The sequence below is a fragment of the Monodon monoceros genome, unplaced genomic scaffold, assembly GCF_005190385.1.
Source record: "Monodon monoceros isolate NGI ecotype Baffin Bay Population unplaced genomic scaffold, NGI_Narwhal_1 Super_Scaffold_12, whole genome shotgun sequence".
Lineage (NCBI taxonomy): Eukaryota > Metazoa > Chordata > Mammalia > Artiodactyla > Monodontidae > Monodon > Monodon monoceros.
This window is the reverse complement of record NW_021703768.1, coordinates 160,939,158-160,954,394: the sequence shown is the minus strand read 5'-3', so window position 1 is coordinate 160,954,394 and position 15,237 is coordinate 160,939,158. Positions and strand designations below refer to the sequence as shown.

Here is a 15,237-nt window from a genome sequence, read left to right as displayed (position 1 = left end):
CCGTGTCCCCTGCATCGGCAGGCGGACTCTCAACCACTGCGCCACCAGGGAAGCCCCTTGTTAGTTGTTTTTAACCTTAAGTATTGATATGATGTAAGCTACATAATATGTGGAAAACACAAAGTGCAGAATAATACATACAGTATCCTATCATTTATGTAATGGATATATAAGTATAGAATGTTCTGGAAGGAAGGTCAACTTAAGTGATAATGGCTGCTTAGGGTAGGAGGGATCTGGGGACCCAGGGGGTCAGGGGAGAGATAGAGAATGACTTTATATGTGTTCCCTTTTTCACTACTTAATTTTTCTTACTATTCTATGTATTAACTTTGTTTTAACTTTTTGCACTAACTTTAAAAAAATAACTTTAAAAAAGTATTCAAGAGGAGTGAGGGATTGGACACTGACAGGAAAATAAGTAAAGGACGTTATCAGTTTACTGCTGATAAAAGCTAGACAATGTCTGGTTTGAGTAGGTTCTTAAAATGAACTTTAGTTGAATGATGAAGTTAAGAAAACAAATGGCCTATAAGAATATGAAAAAATCCCACATCTGTAAGATAAAATATATATATATGAAACTAAAATAATGAGATTGTAAATTTCATATATTAATTCAGGAAAACAATAAAAATGATAAACACTAGTTTAGTGCAGGTAAACAAGCACTATTGTAAATGGAAACACTAGTTTAGTGCAGGTAAACAAGCACTATTGTAAATGGAAACATTTTCTGGAAAATGATTTGCAATATATACTAACAGTGTTACAATACAACCTACTCTGACTCGGGCAATTTCATGCCTATTATTGTATTTTTTTTGAATTTTATTTAATTTATATTTTTATACAGCAGATTCTTATTAATTATCTATTTTATACACATCAGTGTATACATGTCAATCCCAATCTCCCAATTCATCCCACCACCATCCCCCCTCCCACTTTCCACCCTTGGTGTCCATATGTTTGTTCTCTACATCTGTGTCTCTATTTCTGCCTTGCAAGCTGGTTCATCTGTACCATTTTTCTAGATTCCACATATATGCGTTAATATACGATATTTGTTTTTCTCTTTCTGACTTACTTCACTCTGACAGTCTCTAGATCCATCCACATCTCTACAAATTACCCAGTTTCATTCCTTTTTATGGCTGGGTAATATTCCATTGTATATATGTACCACATCTTCTTTATCCATTCGTCTGTCGATGGACATTTAGGTTGTTTCCGTGACCTGGCTATTGTAAATAGTGCTGCAATGAACATTGGGGTGCATGTGTCTTTTTGAATTATGGTCTTCTCTGGGTATATGCCCAGTAGTGGGATTGCTGGGTCATATGGTACTTCTATTTTTAGTTTTGTAAGGGACCTCTATACTGTTCTCCATACTATTATTGTATTTAATAACAACAGATGTGTAAGAAGATTTGCCTACAAGGGTATTTCAAGATAGGATGGTTTATAATAGTAAAAAAAAAAAAAGAAACAACTTAAATGTCCATAAATAAGGGATGATTTAAATAAATTGCGCTAGGTCTTTACACTGAAACCCTATATATAAAAAAAAGATATTGTCAACAATTTCTAATTAAATAGAAAAATATTCATTACATGTTGTTAAGAGAAAAATGGTTATAAAAATAAAATAGTATGATTCTGGTTTTGTAAATATGTACATATAAGTATGCACAGTAGAAGAATTAGAGAATATATTAATAGTTCTAATACAGGAAACGCTCACTCCTCCTAGGAACTGTACTAAATGCTTCGTAAGCCACATGAAATGGGCAGTGTTAGCATCCCCGTTCTACAGATGAGGAAACTGAGTTTCAGAGAGGTTATGTAACTTGCCTAAGGTCACACAGCTTTTAAGTGGCAGTGCTGAGGTTTGAGACAGCCTGATCCAGACACTGTGCTATTCCATTTGGGGCACAGGACCAGGCTTATAAAAGGTACTCAGTGAACATTTGGGGAAAGAAGGAAAGGAGATTAGAAGAGGAGGGGAAAGGAAGGATGGACGGTACCTGGTGTCTTTGAGCTTGGAGACTTCAGTACTGACGCTAGAAATCTGCTGCCTCAGGATCCACAGTGTCCCAGTCAGGAGGATGGAATTGATCTACAGAGTCAAGCAGAAGGGATGGAGAGACTGGATATACAAAAGGATAATGGCCAGACCATCTATAAAAAATAGAACTCTGACCCACAGTCTACAGTAACCACTGCAGGAAGCCACACAATAACTGACCCCAAATGACCAGGACTTGACTAATAATTGACAGCCTCCCTCATTTCTGCCCCTGCTTCCAATTTAGGGCCAAAAGGAGAAAGCCAGTACGTAACCCTAACCAATCACATAGAATGCCTTGCTTTCAGTTAGCCTACCCATAGGGTCCCCATGCCTACAGCCTCCAAGCAGGGCACACATGAAACCTTCCCTTTTTTCCTCTATAAAGCTTTCCCACTCATCTGCCTGGTTTTTAGTCTCTGACCAATGCAAGCGATTTGACAATGCAAGTGGTTGACTCCCTTGCCATAGCAATCTCCTAATAAACAGCCTTTGCTTGCTCTTGGATGATCTTGCTTTATTTCCACTGGATGCATCTGGGAAGTTAGTATCAAGACCAGTGCCCCATCATGGGTTGAATTGTGTACCCCCCACCACAAAAAATAAGATATGTTGAAGCCCTAACCCCCAAGACCTCAGAATGCTACCTTATCTGGATATAGGGTCTTTACTGAGATGATCAAATTAAAATGAAGTCATTAGGGTGGGCCCTAATCCAATATGACTGGTGCCCTTATAAAAAGGGGAAATTTGGACATAGAGACAGACATGCACAGAGGGAAGACAATGTGAAGAGATACAGGGAGAAGACAGACACCTACGAGCCAAGGAGTTCCTGAGACTACCAGAATTTGGAGAGTAGACGGGAACAGATTCTTCCCTAGAGCCTTCAGATGGAGCGTGGCCTGCCGACCCCTTGATTTCAGACTTCTAGCCTCCAGAACTGTGAGTCAATAAAATTCTGTTGTTCTAAGCTACCCAGTTTGTGATACTTTGTTATGGCAGCCCTAGGAAACTCACACATGGACCCCCAAAACCTGATAGAAGTAAGCAAAACCCCTCTGGAGGAGTAAAACCTCAAGAATTCCCAAGATTTAGATCAGTCAAATATGAGCTCACAATTAACAATTACAAATGACTCAAAGAAACAAGCCATCATGAGTGAGAGTCAGAAGACTCTCATCTTGCAGGACTGTAGAATCTAGATTGGAGGCAAGGAAGCAAGGAGATGGTACTCAACCTCCCCAGGCTTCCCAGAGAGTAGAAGGGTGGCTCCCAGGGGATGGGAAGATGTTGGTCTAAGGGTACAAAGTTTCAGTTATGCAAGGTAAGTTCTAGAGATGTAATGTACAACACGGTGACTTCTGTTACAATACTGTATTATAAACTTGAAATTTGCTAGAAGGGTAGCTCTTAAGGGTTCTCACAACAAAGAAAGAAAAGGGAAAAAAAAAGGTAAGTATGTGAGGTGATGGATTTGTTAATTAGGTTGATTGTGGTGATCATTTCACAGTGTATACCTACGTCAAAACATCAAGTTGTACACCTTAAATATATATAGTTTTTGTCGATTAAACCTCCATAAAACTTTTTTTAAATCTCCATGGGGCTTCCCTGGTGGTGCAGTGGTTAAGAATCCGCCTGCAGGGGACACAGGAGCCCTGGTCCGGGAAAATCCCACATGCCGCAGAGCAACTAAGCCCATGCTCCACAACTATAGAGCCTGTGCTCTACAGCCCGCGAGCCACAACTACTGAGCCCACGTGCCACAACTACTGAAGCCCGTGCGCCTAGAGCCCATGCTCTGCAACGTGAGAAGCCACTGCAATGAGAAGCCCGTGCACCGCAATGAAGAGTAGCCCCCGCTCGCCACAACTAAAGAAAGCCTGCGTGCAGCAACAAAGACCCAACACAGCAAAAAAATAAAAATAAAAAAACCTCCAGGTTTCCCTTTGCCTCTTTCCCACCATTTCCCTCTCCAACCCTCCCCCCGCCACCAACCAATTGCTCTTAATTTCTTCCTACCTTTTCTCTTATTCAACATCTGTACTCAGAAGAGAGCAATACACCCATTCTTACTGAAACACAAAGGATTGATAAGATTGTGGTCCCTTCCAGGGGATTTGCACGCTGGCATTAAAAAAAAATTTACAAATCAAAGAAATTACACTCTAACTTGGAAATCTCAGGAATCATGGATCAGAATGGTGCACGCTTTTGAGGAATAAGTGACCAGAGCTTTGCGACATCCACTGGCACTTCTTGATCCCTTGGGTGTCCTTGATCCTCCTCCAAAACACACTGCAACAAGCAATCAGCTTACCACTATAATTGTGCACACTGGCCCCAGGAAACTCCAGATAAACCCTGTCTCTGTATTCAGCCAGCAGCTATGGAGAAAAACAGGAGTCAGTGATTGTCTAAGAGTCCTGACCCTAAAATTACTCACACCCTGCCAGATGTGCTAATGGGAGAGAATATTGGCAGATGAGACTGGCGTGAAAATTTTCATGATGGACCAGGTCACATTTCAGTTTTCCTCTTTCAGACCTTCTTCCTGGGTTAATGTTCCTGAAATATTCACTTAATGCCTTGTGTAGAGCTCATTTCTCAAGTCATAACCTCTGTAACCCCTTTATCCAGACCTCTCCACTAGTATACCTTGTCATTCAAATCTCAGCTCGAACATCACCTCTGAAAAGCCACTACCCTGGTCCTTTCCTAACAGAGCTTGCTGCTTTTTTTTTATAGCACCTATCATAAATTATCTTCTTCAGTTATTTATATATTGTAAATTGTCCATCTTCCCCTACTAGACTATGAGCTGCATGAGAATTTGGACTTTGAACGTTTTAGCCATCTCTGAATACCCAGCACTCAGTGCAAATCCTGGCATGGATGAGGCATTCCATAATTATTTGTTAATAGGAATGAAGCAATAAAGGGAGGGAGGGAAGGAGGGAAGGGAGAAAAAGAAGGAAGAGAGGAAGAAAGGAGGGAGGGAGGGAGGGAAGAAAGGAAGGAAGGAAGGAAGAAAGGAAGAAAGGAGGGAGGGAGGGAGGGAAGGAAGGAAGGAAGGACGGACGGAAGGAAGGAAGGACTATTCTGCCATGTTTCGTAACAGCACCCCAATATTCCTTTAGCAGAAGTGTGCCTTCCCCAGCAAGAGAAGGAAAATAATCAAGTTTGGCCAACCAGATGTTCTCTCCCTGGAACGTAAGTCACCAGTAGTAGAGTGATCAAAAGGAAAGAAAATGTTTGCATCGTGAGAAAATGCTGCCCATATCCTTTCAAGGATAACTACTTCAGTAAATACGGGCCAATTTCCTCATTAGCATCTGCATCTCTGCCTGAGGGCATCAGACTAAAAGCTTTAGAAAATTTGTTCCCCCAGGGAGCAACCCTCAACCAATGGCTGATGGGAGGTAGCTGGATAAATATGCCAGCTCCCTCACCTCGTGGGTGGGATAACTGTGGTATGTGCCCCACACGGTCCCCCAGAGGTACCTACTGGGATTGAGCCCCAGTTACCTACAGCAGGACCTGCTCAGGAATGCACCCTGTATTTCCTCCTTCTATTCCCTGTCTCACTTCCCCACTCCCTAGTGCCTCCTGAGATCATTTCAAAGCCTTGCCAATGCTACTCCTCTCTTCCAAAACTTTCTGTAGTTCCTACTACCTAGAAGGTATTCACCAAATTCCATGCCCCCCCCCCAATTTCCTCTTCTTCCAATCCAATCCATCTATTCTCCAAATACAGCTTGAGCTCTCCCTTAGGCAAGATTTGTCCTCACTTATGTGTACATTTCAGTAGAGCTTTCAAGGGTCATTCAAAATCTACCTCCTCCAGGAAGGCTTCCATGAACTTTCCAGCTCCCATATGCCCTCATCCCTCTCTGGTCTGTGTCAGGGCTTATACTACCCACACCAACATCGGGCACTTCATCATGGTGGCCTTGCATTGTCACCACTATCTCCTGACAAGATAGTCAGACCTCACAGACATAAAAAACAAACTTATGGTTTCCAAAGGGGAAAAAGGGGAAGGGATAAATTTGGAATTTGGGATTAACAGATACACACTACTATATATAAAATAGGTAAACAACAAGGACCTACTGCATAGCACAGGGAACTATATTTAATATCTTGTAATAACCTATAATGAAAAGAATCTGAAAAAGAATATATGTATATATTCTTATGTATAACTGAATCACTTTGCTGTACAGCTGAATCATTGTAAATCAATTATACTTCAAAAAAATAAATAAATGAATATTTTTTTAAAAGGCAGTCAGACCTGAACTCAACTTGGACACTTACTAGATATGTGACCCTGGGCAAATCCTGCAACTGTGCTGAGCCTCAGTTTCCTCTGTAGCTACCATTTATTAAGCTGTTACTTTAGTCACTGTTGGTCTTGGGGCCGCCATGTACCGTAGCACAGGTGGTGCACTGCACAAATCTAGAGGGCAGTATTAACACTGTAGTGTCATTGAATGGTGTTGCTGTACACAGTGGAAACATAGGAATTTTGTTGAGAAATACCAGAGATAATATATATTTGTAAAGCTTACAGGGTTTAGATTATGAAGGGCACTCTTTTAACATGAATTCCATTCCCTCAGCCTTTATCTCATGACCTCACCTGAAGTATAAGCCATCAGCAGGCAGGGAGGAAACCTAGATATTTAATCCCCCAAACACAGCTCAGCAAAGTGCCTATAGCACCAGGGTGATAAACAGTGGCCCTGGGATTGGAAAGACCCAGATTCAAGTCCTCACCCTGCCACTTTTTCACTGTGTGATAGTGAGAAATTCTTTTCACCCTTCTGAGGCTCACTTTCCTCATCTGTAAGTTACAATAACAAGGGTCCATCCTAGGATGAAATGAAGTAACTCACTGAATTACAGTCTCTACCCTATCCACATACTACTTGTCCTGTCACTTACTTAATTTTTCCCTCAAAATTGACTCAACTTTTTACTTATACAATGGAATCATGTCTGTGAAATCATGAGTTTGATATGCCAGCAATTTTTTTCTAATGCCCTACAAAATAAATACAAAAATATTGCTTAATTAGGGCTCACTAGCATACTACCTAAAATCTTCTCACATAGAATCATGTGATAAACCTACCTCACTTTAAAACAGTCCATGGCAATAATGATGGTGGTAAAAATAACATATATAATGCTTTACACTGTGCCCAACACGGTCTAAATGTTTTGCAGATAATAATTCACTTAACACTCACAACAACACTATGACACAGGCATTGTCATTCGCTTGCATTTAATAGATAATGAAATGAAAGCGTACAGAGTTTAAGTAACTTGCCCAAGGTAACACGGTGGTGGAGCCAGGATTCAGACCCAAGCAGGTTGGCTCCAGAGTCCACGAATTGAAACCTTGTGCCATCAAGTTCATTGTTTACATCACCACCATCCACGGATACTATAGTGCAAACAATGGCTCCTGGATTTGTGCAGTGCACAACCTGTGCTACTGTATATGGCAGCCCTGAGACCAACAGCACATAAAGTTAATAATTTTCAGGGAGATAGAAGGATGTCACTTACCGATTATACATCCCGTAACCTTGTGGTTGTATGATGGCAGAGACAGCCACCACCAGCGCCGGGAGCCCATAGCCAAAGGCACAGAGATACCTCATCTTGATGTTTCGAGAGCTGAAGTAATTCACCACTTTCAGGTTCCTGGCCATAAGGAAGAGCATCACAGCCTCCACCAGCATCCAGAAGAAGCAAGCGAGGAAAAGGTAGTGCAGAAAGCCCGCGATGATGGCACAGCCCATCTGCAGGGAAGAATCAGGCACGTTCAGGATCCCCTACTCCAGAGAGCAGGTTCAGAGGAAGAGGGCAAAGGAGAAGCTACTTTGATTGGAGATCCCCAAACATGGCCCCTTCATTCATCCCACAAGTACTTATTCTTCACCAAGGTGGCTCCATCCTTTTGGTAGGGTAACCAATCATCCAGCTTTGCCTGGTTTTCTCAGGACGTATAACTTTCAGTGCTAAAACTGGGAGAGTTTGGGGGGAAACAGATATATGATCACCCTTCTTTAGGGGATGGTTGAAGATATGGGGGAGGGGAAGGGGTCCACAAACTACAGCCATGGGTCGGCTGCCTGTTTTGTAAAGAACGTTTCATTGACATACAGCCACCCCCATTTATGTATTCTCTATGGCTGTTTTCACACTAAAACAGCAGAGCGGAATAGTCACAGCAGAGACCATAGTATCTGCAAAGCCAAAGATATTTATATCTGCCTCTTTACAGGAAAAGTTTGCCCACCCCTGGTCACGTGATAAGAGTGAGGCACACTACTAGTCTTTAGTTCTCAGGGGGTCTGGAAAGCGAAACATCCCGCAGTGAGAGGGGTAGTTCTGCATCAAGAATGATCACCCCACCTGAAATGTCAGTAGCGCTCCCTTTGGAAAAACCCTGAGAGCCTACTGTTTCTGGCACAGTTACTGGGGGTAAATTGGCTAAAGTTCTTGTTCTCACGGAGCACACAGTCTCATGGGGGAGGTAGATACACAATCAGTAAAATAACCCAAAAAATCAATATGGTTTCAAATAGGTGCTGAGAAAGGAAGCAAAATAGAGTGATAAGGAGTAGAATTTCTCAGCTGTGGATGCAACTAGAGATTATCATACTAAGTGAAGTAAGTCAGAAAGAGAAAGGCAAACACCATATGATATCACTTATATGTGGAATCTAAAATATGGCGCAAATGAACCTACCTACGAAACAGAAACAGAATCACAGACATAGAGAACAGACTGGTGGTTGCCAAGGGGGAGGGGGTGGGGGAGGGAGAGGGATGGACTGGGAGTTTGGGGGTGGTAGATACAAACTATTAAAGATAGAATGGATAAACAACAAGGTCCTACTGTATAGCATAGGGAACTATATTGAATATATTGTGATAAACCATAATGGAAAAGACTATAAAAAAGAATGTATATATGTGTATAACTGAGTCACTTTGCAGTACAGCAGAGATTGGCACAACATTGTAAATCAACTATATTTCAATAAAAAAAAGAATTTCTCCACTGTAGCATTAATGATATTTGTAACACGACTCCCAGATTATTTTCTGCTGGGGGAAGGGGGGCGGATGTCTTGTGCATTGTAAGGTGTTTAGCAGCATCCCTGGCCTCCACCCATTAGCTGCCAGCAGCATCCCCTCCCAGGGGTGACAACTAACAACGTCTCCAGATATTGCCAAGTGTCCCCTGAGTGAGGATGGAATCATCCCAGGTGAGCACTAATGGCTTAAAGAGTAGTAGGAGGGACCACTACAATATATAACATGATCAGGGAAATGATTTTAAACTGAGACCTATCACAAGATGGAGTCAACTAGGTGAGAAGCTGGGGAACGAGTATTGAAAGAGGGCACAGCACATGCAAAGGTCCTGAGGTAGGAAGTAGCATAGAGGGAGTTGGGTAAGGATGAGCAGAGGCAGATTCGGAGATGATGGGGCTGGATGGGGACACAGCCTGAAGGATATGAGACCTGATTGTCGGTCTTGTCTACACCGGTGAGGAAGAGAATCTTGGCCAAGAAGAGGCACACGCAGAGGTGCAGGTGGAGGTAGGTGTTGTGGTTTTGGATGGTACGACACAGCAGGAAGGTGATGATGGCCACGGTGAGACACACCAAAGAGATGATCATGCCCACGTGGCTAATGATGTACAAAGTGAATTCCATCTGTCAGGAAAGAGATAACTGTTGGTCTCAGAGAAGGATCAACATACCCCCCAGGCAGGAAAATGAATTATCCAGCCTCCTGGCTTGGCTATATAGAGCTTGGAGGCCTTTTCTCCCTCTGACACTCAGCGTGAACTAGATATTGTCCATCATCATCCTTTGGCATCCATCAGCACCCATTCTCACCCCTGTCCTATGCCCTGTTCTGCGAGGGCAGGACGTTTACAAATGACATTTCCCCATGATCTCTTGGGGGTTAAGATCCTGAATGTCATTTAGGTTCTCCAGTGAGATGTATGCATGAAGGTTTTGAAAGGCAGGATGGAGGCAGATACCAGCCTTCTGCAGACAGGAGTGAGCTGTGGCTGGACTCCACCTGCCGACTATCCGATCTTTAATCTTTAATTTCCTGGATGTGGGGTGAAATGACAGCTGCAATTTTTGACCTCTGCATTATGGCTGCAGAGGGGTGATCTTGAAGCCAAAAATCCAAATGGCAGCCCCCTGACTTCAAGTCCTCCATCCCTTCCTGTGATTCAAGTCCTCCTGACTTCAAGTCCTCCATCCCTTCCTGTGATTCTGCGAGCATCCGAGTCCCTGTATTAAATACTTTTCTGCTTGAAATACCTTGAGTGGTTCCTGTTTCCTGCTCTGAACCAGGACTGATAATAGGTGTTCAGAGATGCCCCAACTTCTGGGAGTAGAAATGACAAGTTGAGTCCTTCTCTATGCCATAATTTGTAATTAATTTTAAGTTTATTTGGGTGCTTGCTGTGTGTTAAAGATATGCCAGGCACCATCTCATGAGCTCTTCTCTATGATATTGTGATGTAGCAGTTAAGAGAACTGACTACAGTTTTAGCTGTTTGAGCTTGGGCGAGATACTTAACTGCTCTGTGTCTCAGTTTCCTCATCTGTTACAAAGAGGATACTAACAGTAACTACCTTATGGAATTGTTCTAGGAGGATTCAGTGAAAATACTTGAAGTACTCACAACAGTGCAGGAAACATGTATGATATAAGTGTTGATTTTCATCATTCTTTTTTCTTTTTTTTTTTAATGAGATGTTGATGCTTTTTAGTTTTGGTTTTTGGCTGCACTTTGTGGGATCTTAGTTCCCTGACCAGAGATTTGAACCCGGGCCGTGGTAGTGAAAATGCCAAGTCCTAACCAGTGGACCGCCTGGGAGCTCTGACATCATCATTTTTTACTTGTTCTCATTTATTTATTTATTTAGGCTGCATTGGGTCTTTGTTGCTGCACGTGGGCTTTCTCTAGTTGCGGTGAGTGGGGGCTACTCTTCGTTGCGGTGCGCAGGCTTCTCATTGAGATGGCTTCTCTCGTTGCAGAGCATGGGCTCCAGGCACGCGGGTTTCAGTAGTTATGGCACACGGGCTCTAGAGCACAGGCTCAGTAGTTGTGGCACACGGGCTTAGTTGCTCCGTGGCATGTGGGATCTTCCTGGACCAGGGCTCAAACCAGTGTCACCTACATTGGCAGGCGGATTCTTAACCACTCCGGCACCAGGGAAGTCCTTCTTGTTCTCAGTTTTAAGGTGAAAGAACTGGGCTCAGCTCAGAGAGGTTGAGTGACTTGTCCATGGAAACACAGCTAGGAAGTGACAGAGATGGGGCTTGAAACTAGACTAGTCTTGCTCTGGATCGAATACTCTTAAGTTCTAAGCCTTACATTCCTCTAAATAGCATTTAGGACCTCCCTGACAAGGAATAGAACCTCCCACCTGGTAATATAGACAAGGATACTCACCACAGCACTAATGTCTATTCTCTCTATCGAATCTAACCCCTCACCAAGGCTTATTTCAGGTTCCATCTCCTCCCTGATCTATCCCCAGTTCTCACTGACACAACACTCAGTTCCTACAGCACAAATTCTTACACCATTTACAGGCAGACCTCAGAGATATTGGAGGTTCAATTCCAGACCACCACAATAAAGCAAATATTGGCAATAAAGTAAGTCACACGAATTATTATCCCCAGTGCTTATAAAAGTTTTGTTTACACTACACCATATTCTACTAAGTGTACAACAGCATATGTCGAAAAAGTGTACATACCTTAATTAAAAAATATTTTACTGCTAAAAAATGCTACCATCATATGAGCCTTCGGTGAGTCTTAATCTTTTTGCTGGTGGAAGGTCTGAAATATTGTGAGAATTACCAAAATATGATGCAGAGCGTGAAGTGAGCAAATGCTGCTGGAAAAATGGCGCCAATAGACTTGCTCAATGCACACAGGGTTGCCAAAAACCTTCAGTTTGTTAAAAAAAAAAAAACAAGTATCTGCAAAGTGCAATAAAATGAGGTATGCCTGTAGATGATTCTGTAGAAAGAGACTTCTGGACTCAGACCATCCTGGGTTCAAATCACAATTCCACTAATTACTGGCTTCATGACTAGACTGGCTGCTGAGCTCCAGTCTCCCATCCTGCAAAATGGGTCTAAAAACACTTAAAACAAAGGGTCCAGGGCTTCCCTGGTGGTACAGCGATTAAGAATCCACCTGCCAATGCAGGGGACACGGGTTTGAGCCCTGGTCCGGGAAGGTCCCACAGACTGCAGAGCAACTGAGCCCGTGTGCCACAACTACTGAGCCTGCGCTCTAGAGCCCCCGAGCCACCACTACTGAAGCCCACACGCCTAGAGCCCGTGCTCCGCCACAAGAGAAGCCACCACAATGAGAAGCCCACGCGCCACAACGAAGAGTAGTCCCCATTCGCCACAACTAGAGGAAGCCCACGCGCAGCAATGAAGACCCAATGCAGCCAAAAATAAATAAATAAAAATTTAAAAATATAAAAAAGTAAAAAATAAATAGAGCGTCCAGCCCATAGGAGGTGCTCAGTAAGTGGGGTCCGTGATTGTCATCGTGCCTGCACCTGTTTAGGGTCATTTATCGTTTTATATATGAGTGTCATGGCTTCCCAACCAGACCATGAATTCTCTAAGGGCAGAAGTATGGCACACACCCCTTCTATCCCCCATAACCCCTTCCCACAACACCCAATGCCATGAGAGGCATACTATGGATGTTTAGTCAATGTTTTCCCACTGGATCTGGGGAGCTAGAGTACAGAGCATCAGTACTGACCGTGAGCTCCCCAGCAGCCATGATGATGGCCAAGTTCACCATTCGATTACAGCTGCAGCCAGTGTGCGTCTCAGAAACTTCAAGGATTGCACAGCCAGACGGTGTCCATCTACCTCCTTCAACATCTGTGCTCCAGGAAACGCAGATGGGACTCTCAAAATTCCGCTTTGGCTGAAAATTCAAAGGCTTTGGTTACCTGAGAATCCCTCTATTCAGGAATCCATTCAGGATTCAACTTGATCAACCTCAAGAAGATGTGGGTATGTTCTGTAGGGAAGGGAGAAAAATGCTGATATTTCAATGTGCAGTAATGAAAAGAAATGTCTTGGGTGCCAGACCTGTCTCTACCACTAACTTGGTCATAGCTAATGTAAATACCCGTGTAAATGTTCCTGCATCAACACGACTTAATCTAACCTAAACCTTGCCCATTGATGAATGGGGAAATGCCACATAGAAATAGGAGAGCTCATTTTTCTAGTGGTGGATTTTGGGAAGTGGCTTGAGTTATCAGAAATTGTGGACACTTGCTGCTTTAATGGGTCCCCATCAAAAATGAGAGTTAAGCTCACTTGAGAATGGGGAATTCTCAGAATGCAGATGGGGGTCCAATGGAAACCTCTTCACAAACCTCAATGTTCTCCAGAGTGTAGATGACTGGTTTAGAGAACCCAACTTTCTTCTCTCCTGTTATGATGCCCCCAACAATGCGAGAATTCAACTTCAACTTCCTCTTGGAGTTGGCCAAGGGGATCTGAGGGTCTTGGAAGAAGCGCTCATCCAAAACGGACTCCATACCCGCAAAGGAGACAAAAGCCACCCCGTTGATCCCTGCAATTTCCCCCAAAAGCAAAAAAAAAAAGGGGGGGGGAATCATTTGCTCAGTAGTTATTATAGATGACCCAGCCCGTCCACACACATGCACACTTTCATATCCCATGCATCTCTGCACCACTGGCTTGCTCTGAGAATTGAAACGCCGGTGGACTTCCAGGTAGGTGAGCCTCACCTACCAGAGGCTCTGGTACCAAAGGTACCATAACCTTTAAAAAAAAAAAATCTGGAGGTGCTATCACCTGGAAAAAATCTTGGCTATATTTAAAAGTAAATTTGAATTTGTGTTTTTAAGGGACAATTCAACTCAGCAGTGGGAAATAAGTTCCCCTCCCACATTTATGGTTATTCTTGTTCAGTCTCTTTGGTGGGCTTCCGCTTTCAATGTTGGTGGTCTCCAGGGATGTGTCCTAGCCTGTTCCTTGTGGCCTCCAGAGAGCATATAGATCAGGGAGCGATGAACAATGACCTACAAGCTAATCTGGCCATTGCCTGTTTTTTGTAAATAAAAGTTTCATTGCAACACAGCCTCACCCATTCATTTACGTATTGCTTATGAATGCTTTTGCACTATGACGGTAGAGCTGAATCATTGAGACAGACTGTATTGTCCTCAAAGCCTAAAATATTTACTAACCATGCTCTACGGGAAAGGTTTGCCAATCCCTGATACAGATTAGCACTGCCTGCCAGAAATATCGTATAAACCACATATGCAATTTTACATTTTCCAGTAGCCACATTTCAGAACAGTAAAAAAAAAAAAAAAGGTCATTTTAATTATATATTAACTCAATACCTACAAAATATTACCATTTCAACATGTAGTCAATATAAAAAATATTAATAAGATAGTTTACATCCTTCATCTTTGGCACCAAGACTTTGAAATCCAGTATGTATGTCACCTTCACAGCCTAACCACACTCGAAGTGCTCAATAATAAAACATGACCAATGGCTGCTGGATTGGACAGGAAATGGCTTGACACTCCTGTACTGTGAGATTATTTTTTTTATTAATATTTTATTGGAGTATAGTGGCTTTACAATATTGTGTTCGTTTCTGCTGTACAGCAAAGTGAACCAAACATACATATACACATATCCACTCTCTTTTAGACTCCATTCCCAGAGATAATTTATTTAATGTCTGACTTCCCTAGCAGATGTTAAACTCCCTGAGGGCATGGGCTATTTCTGCCTCTACCATCATTTCTTTTTTTTTTTTGGACATGCCTTGCGGCATGTGGGATCTTAGTTCCCCAACCAGGGATTGAACCCGTGCCCCCTGCATTGGGAGTGTGGAGTCTTAACCACTGGACCGTCAGGGAAGTCCCCCTCTACCGTCATTAATTCCCTCACTTCTTGGCACAGGTCTTGGCACCTAGGAGGCGATCAATAAATATTTGCTAAAGAAATTAAAATTAAAAACAAAATAAATACATGCACCCCAATGT

General features: G+C 42.8%; 1 protein-coding gene across 2 annotated transcripts in view; it reads right to left on the bottom strand.

The window, feature by feature from the left end:
* ADGRE1 (adhesion G protein-coupled receptor E1) overlaps positions 1 to 15,237 on the bottom strand; it is a 46,145-nt gene that overhangs the window by 5,161 nt on the left and 25,747 nt on the right. For both annotated transcript variants that reach the window (XM_029217707.1, XM_029217706.1), the window contains 6 exons: positions 13,576 to 13,775; positions 12,945 to 13,115; positions 9,632 to 9,826; positions 7,661 to 7,896; positions 4,395 to 4,461; positions 2,031 to 2,122 (listed from right to left, as the gene is read on the bottom strand). In XM_029217707.1, the coding sequence (XP_029073540.1) occupies positions 2,031 to 2,122; positions 4,395 to 4,461; positions 7,661 to 7,896; positions 9,632 to 9,826; positions 12,945 to 13,115; positions 13,576 to 13,775 (961 nt within the window). The remainder of the gene's footprint in view (positions 1 to 2,030; positions 2,123 to 4,394; positions 4,462 to 7,660; positions 7,897 to 9,631; positions 9,827 to 12,944; positions 13,116 to 13,575; positions 13,776 to 15,237) is intronic.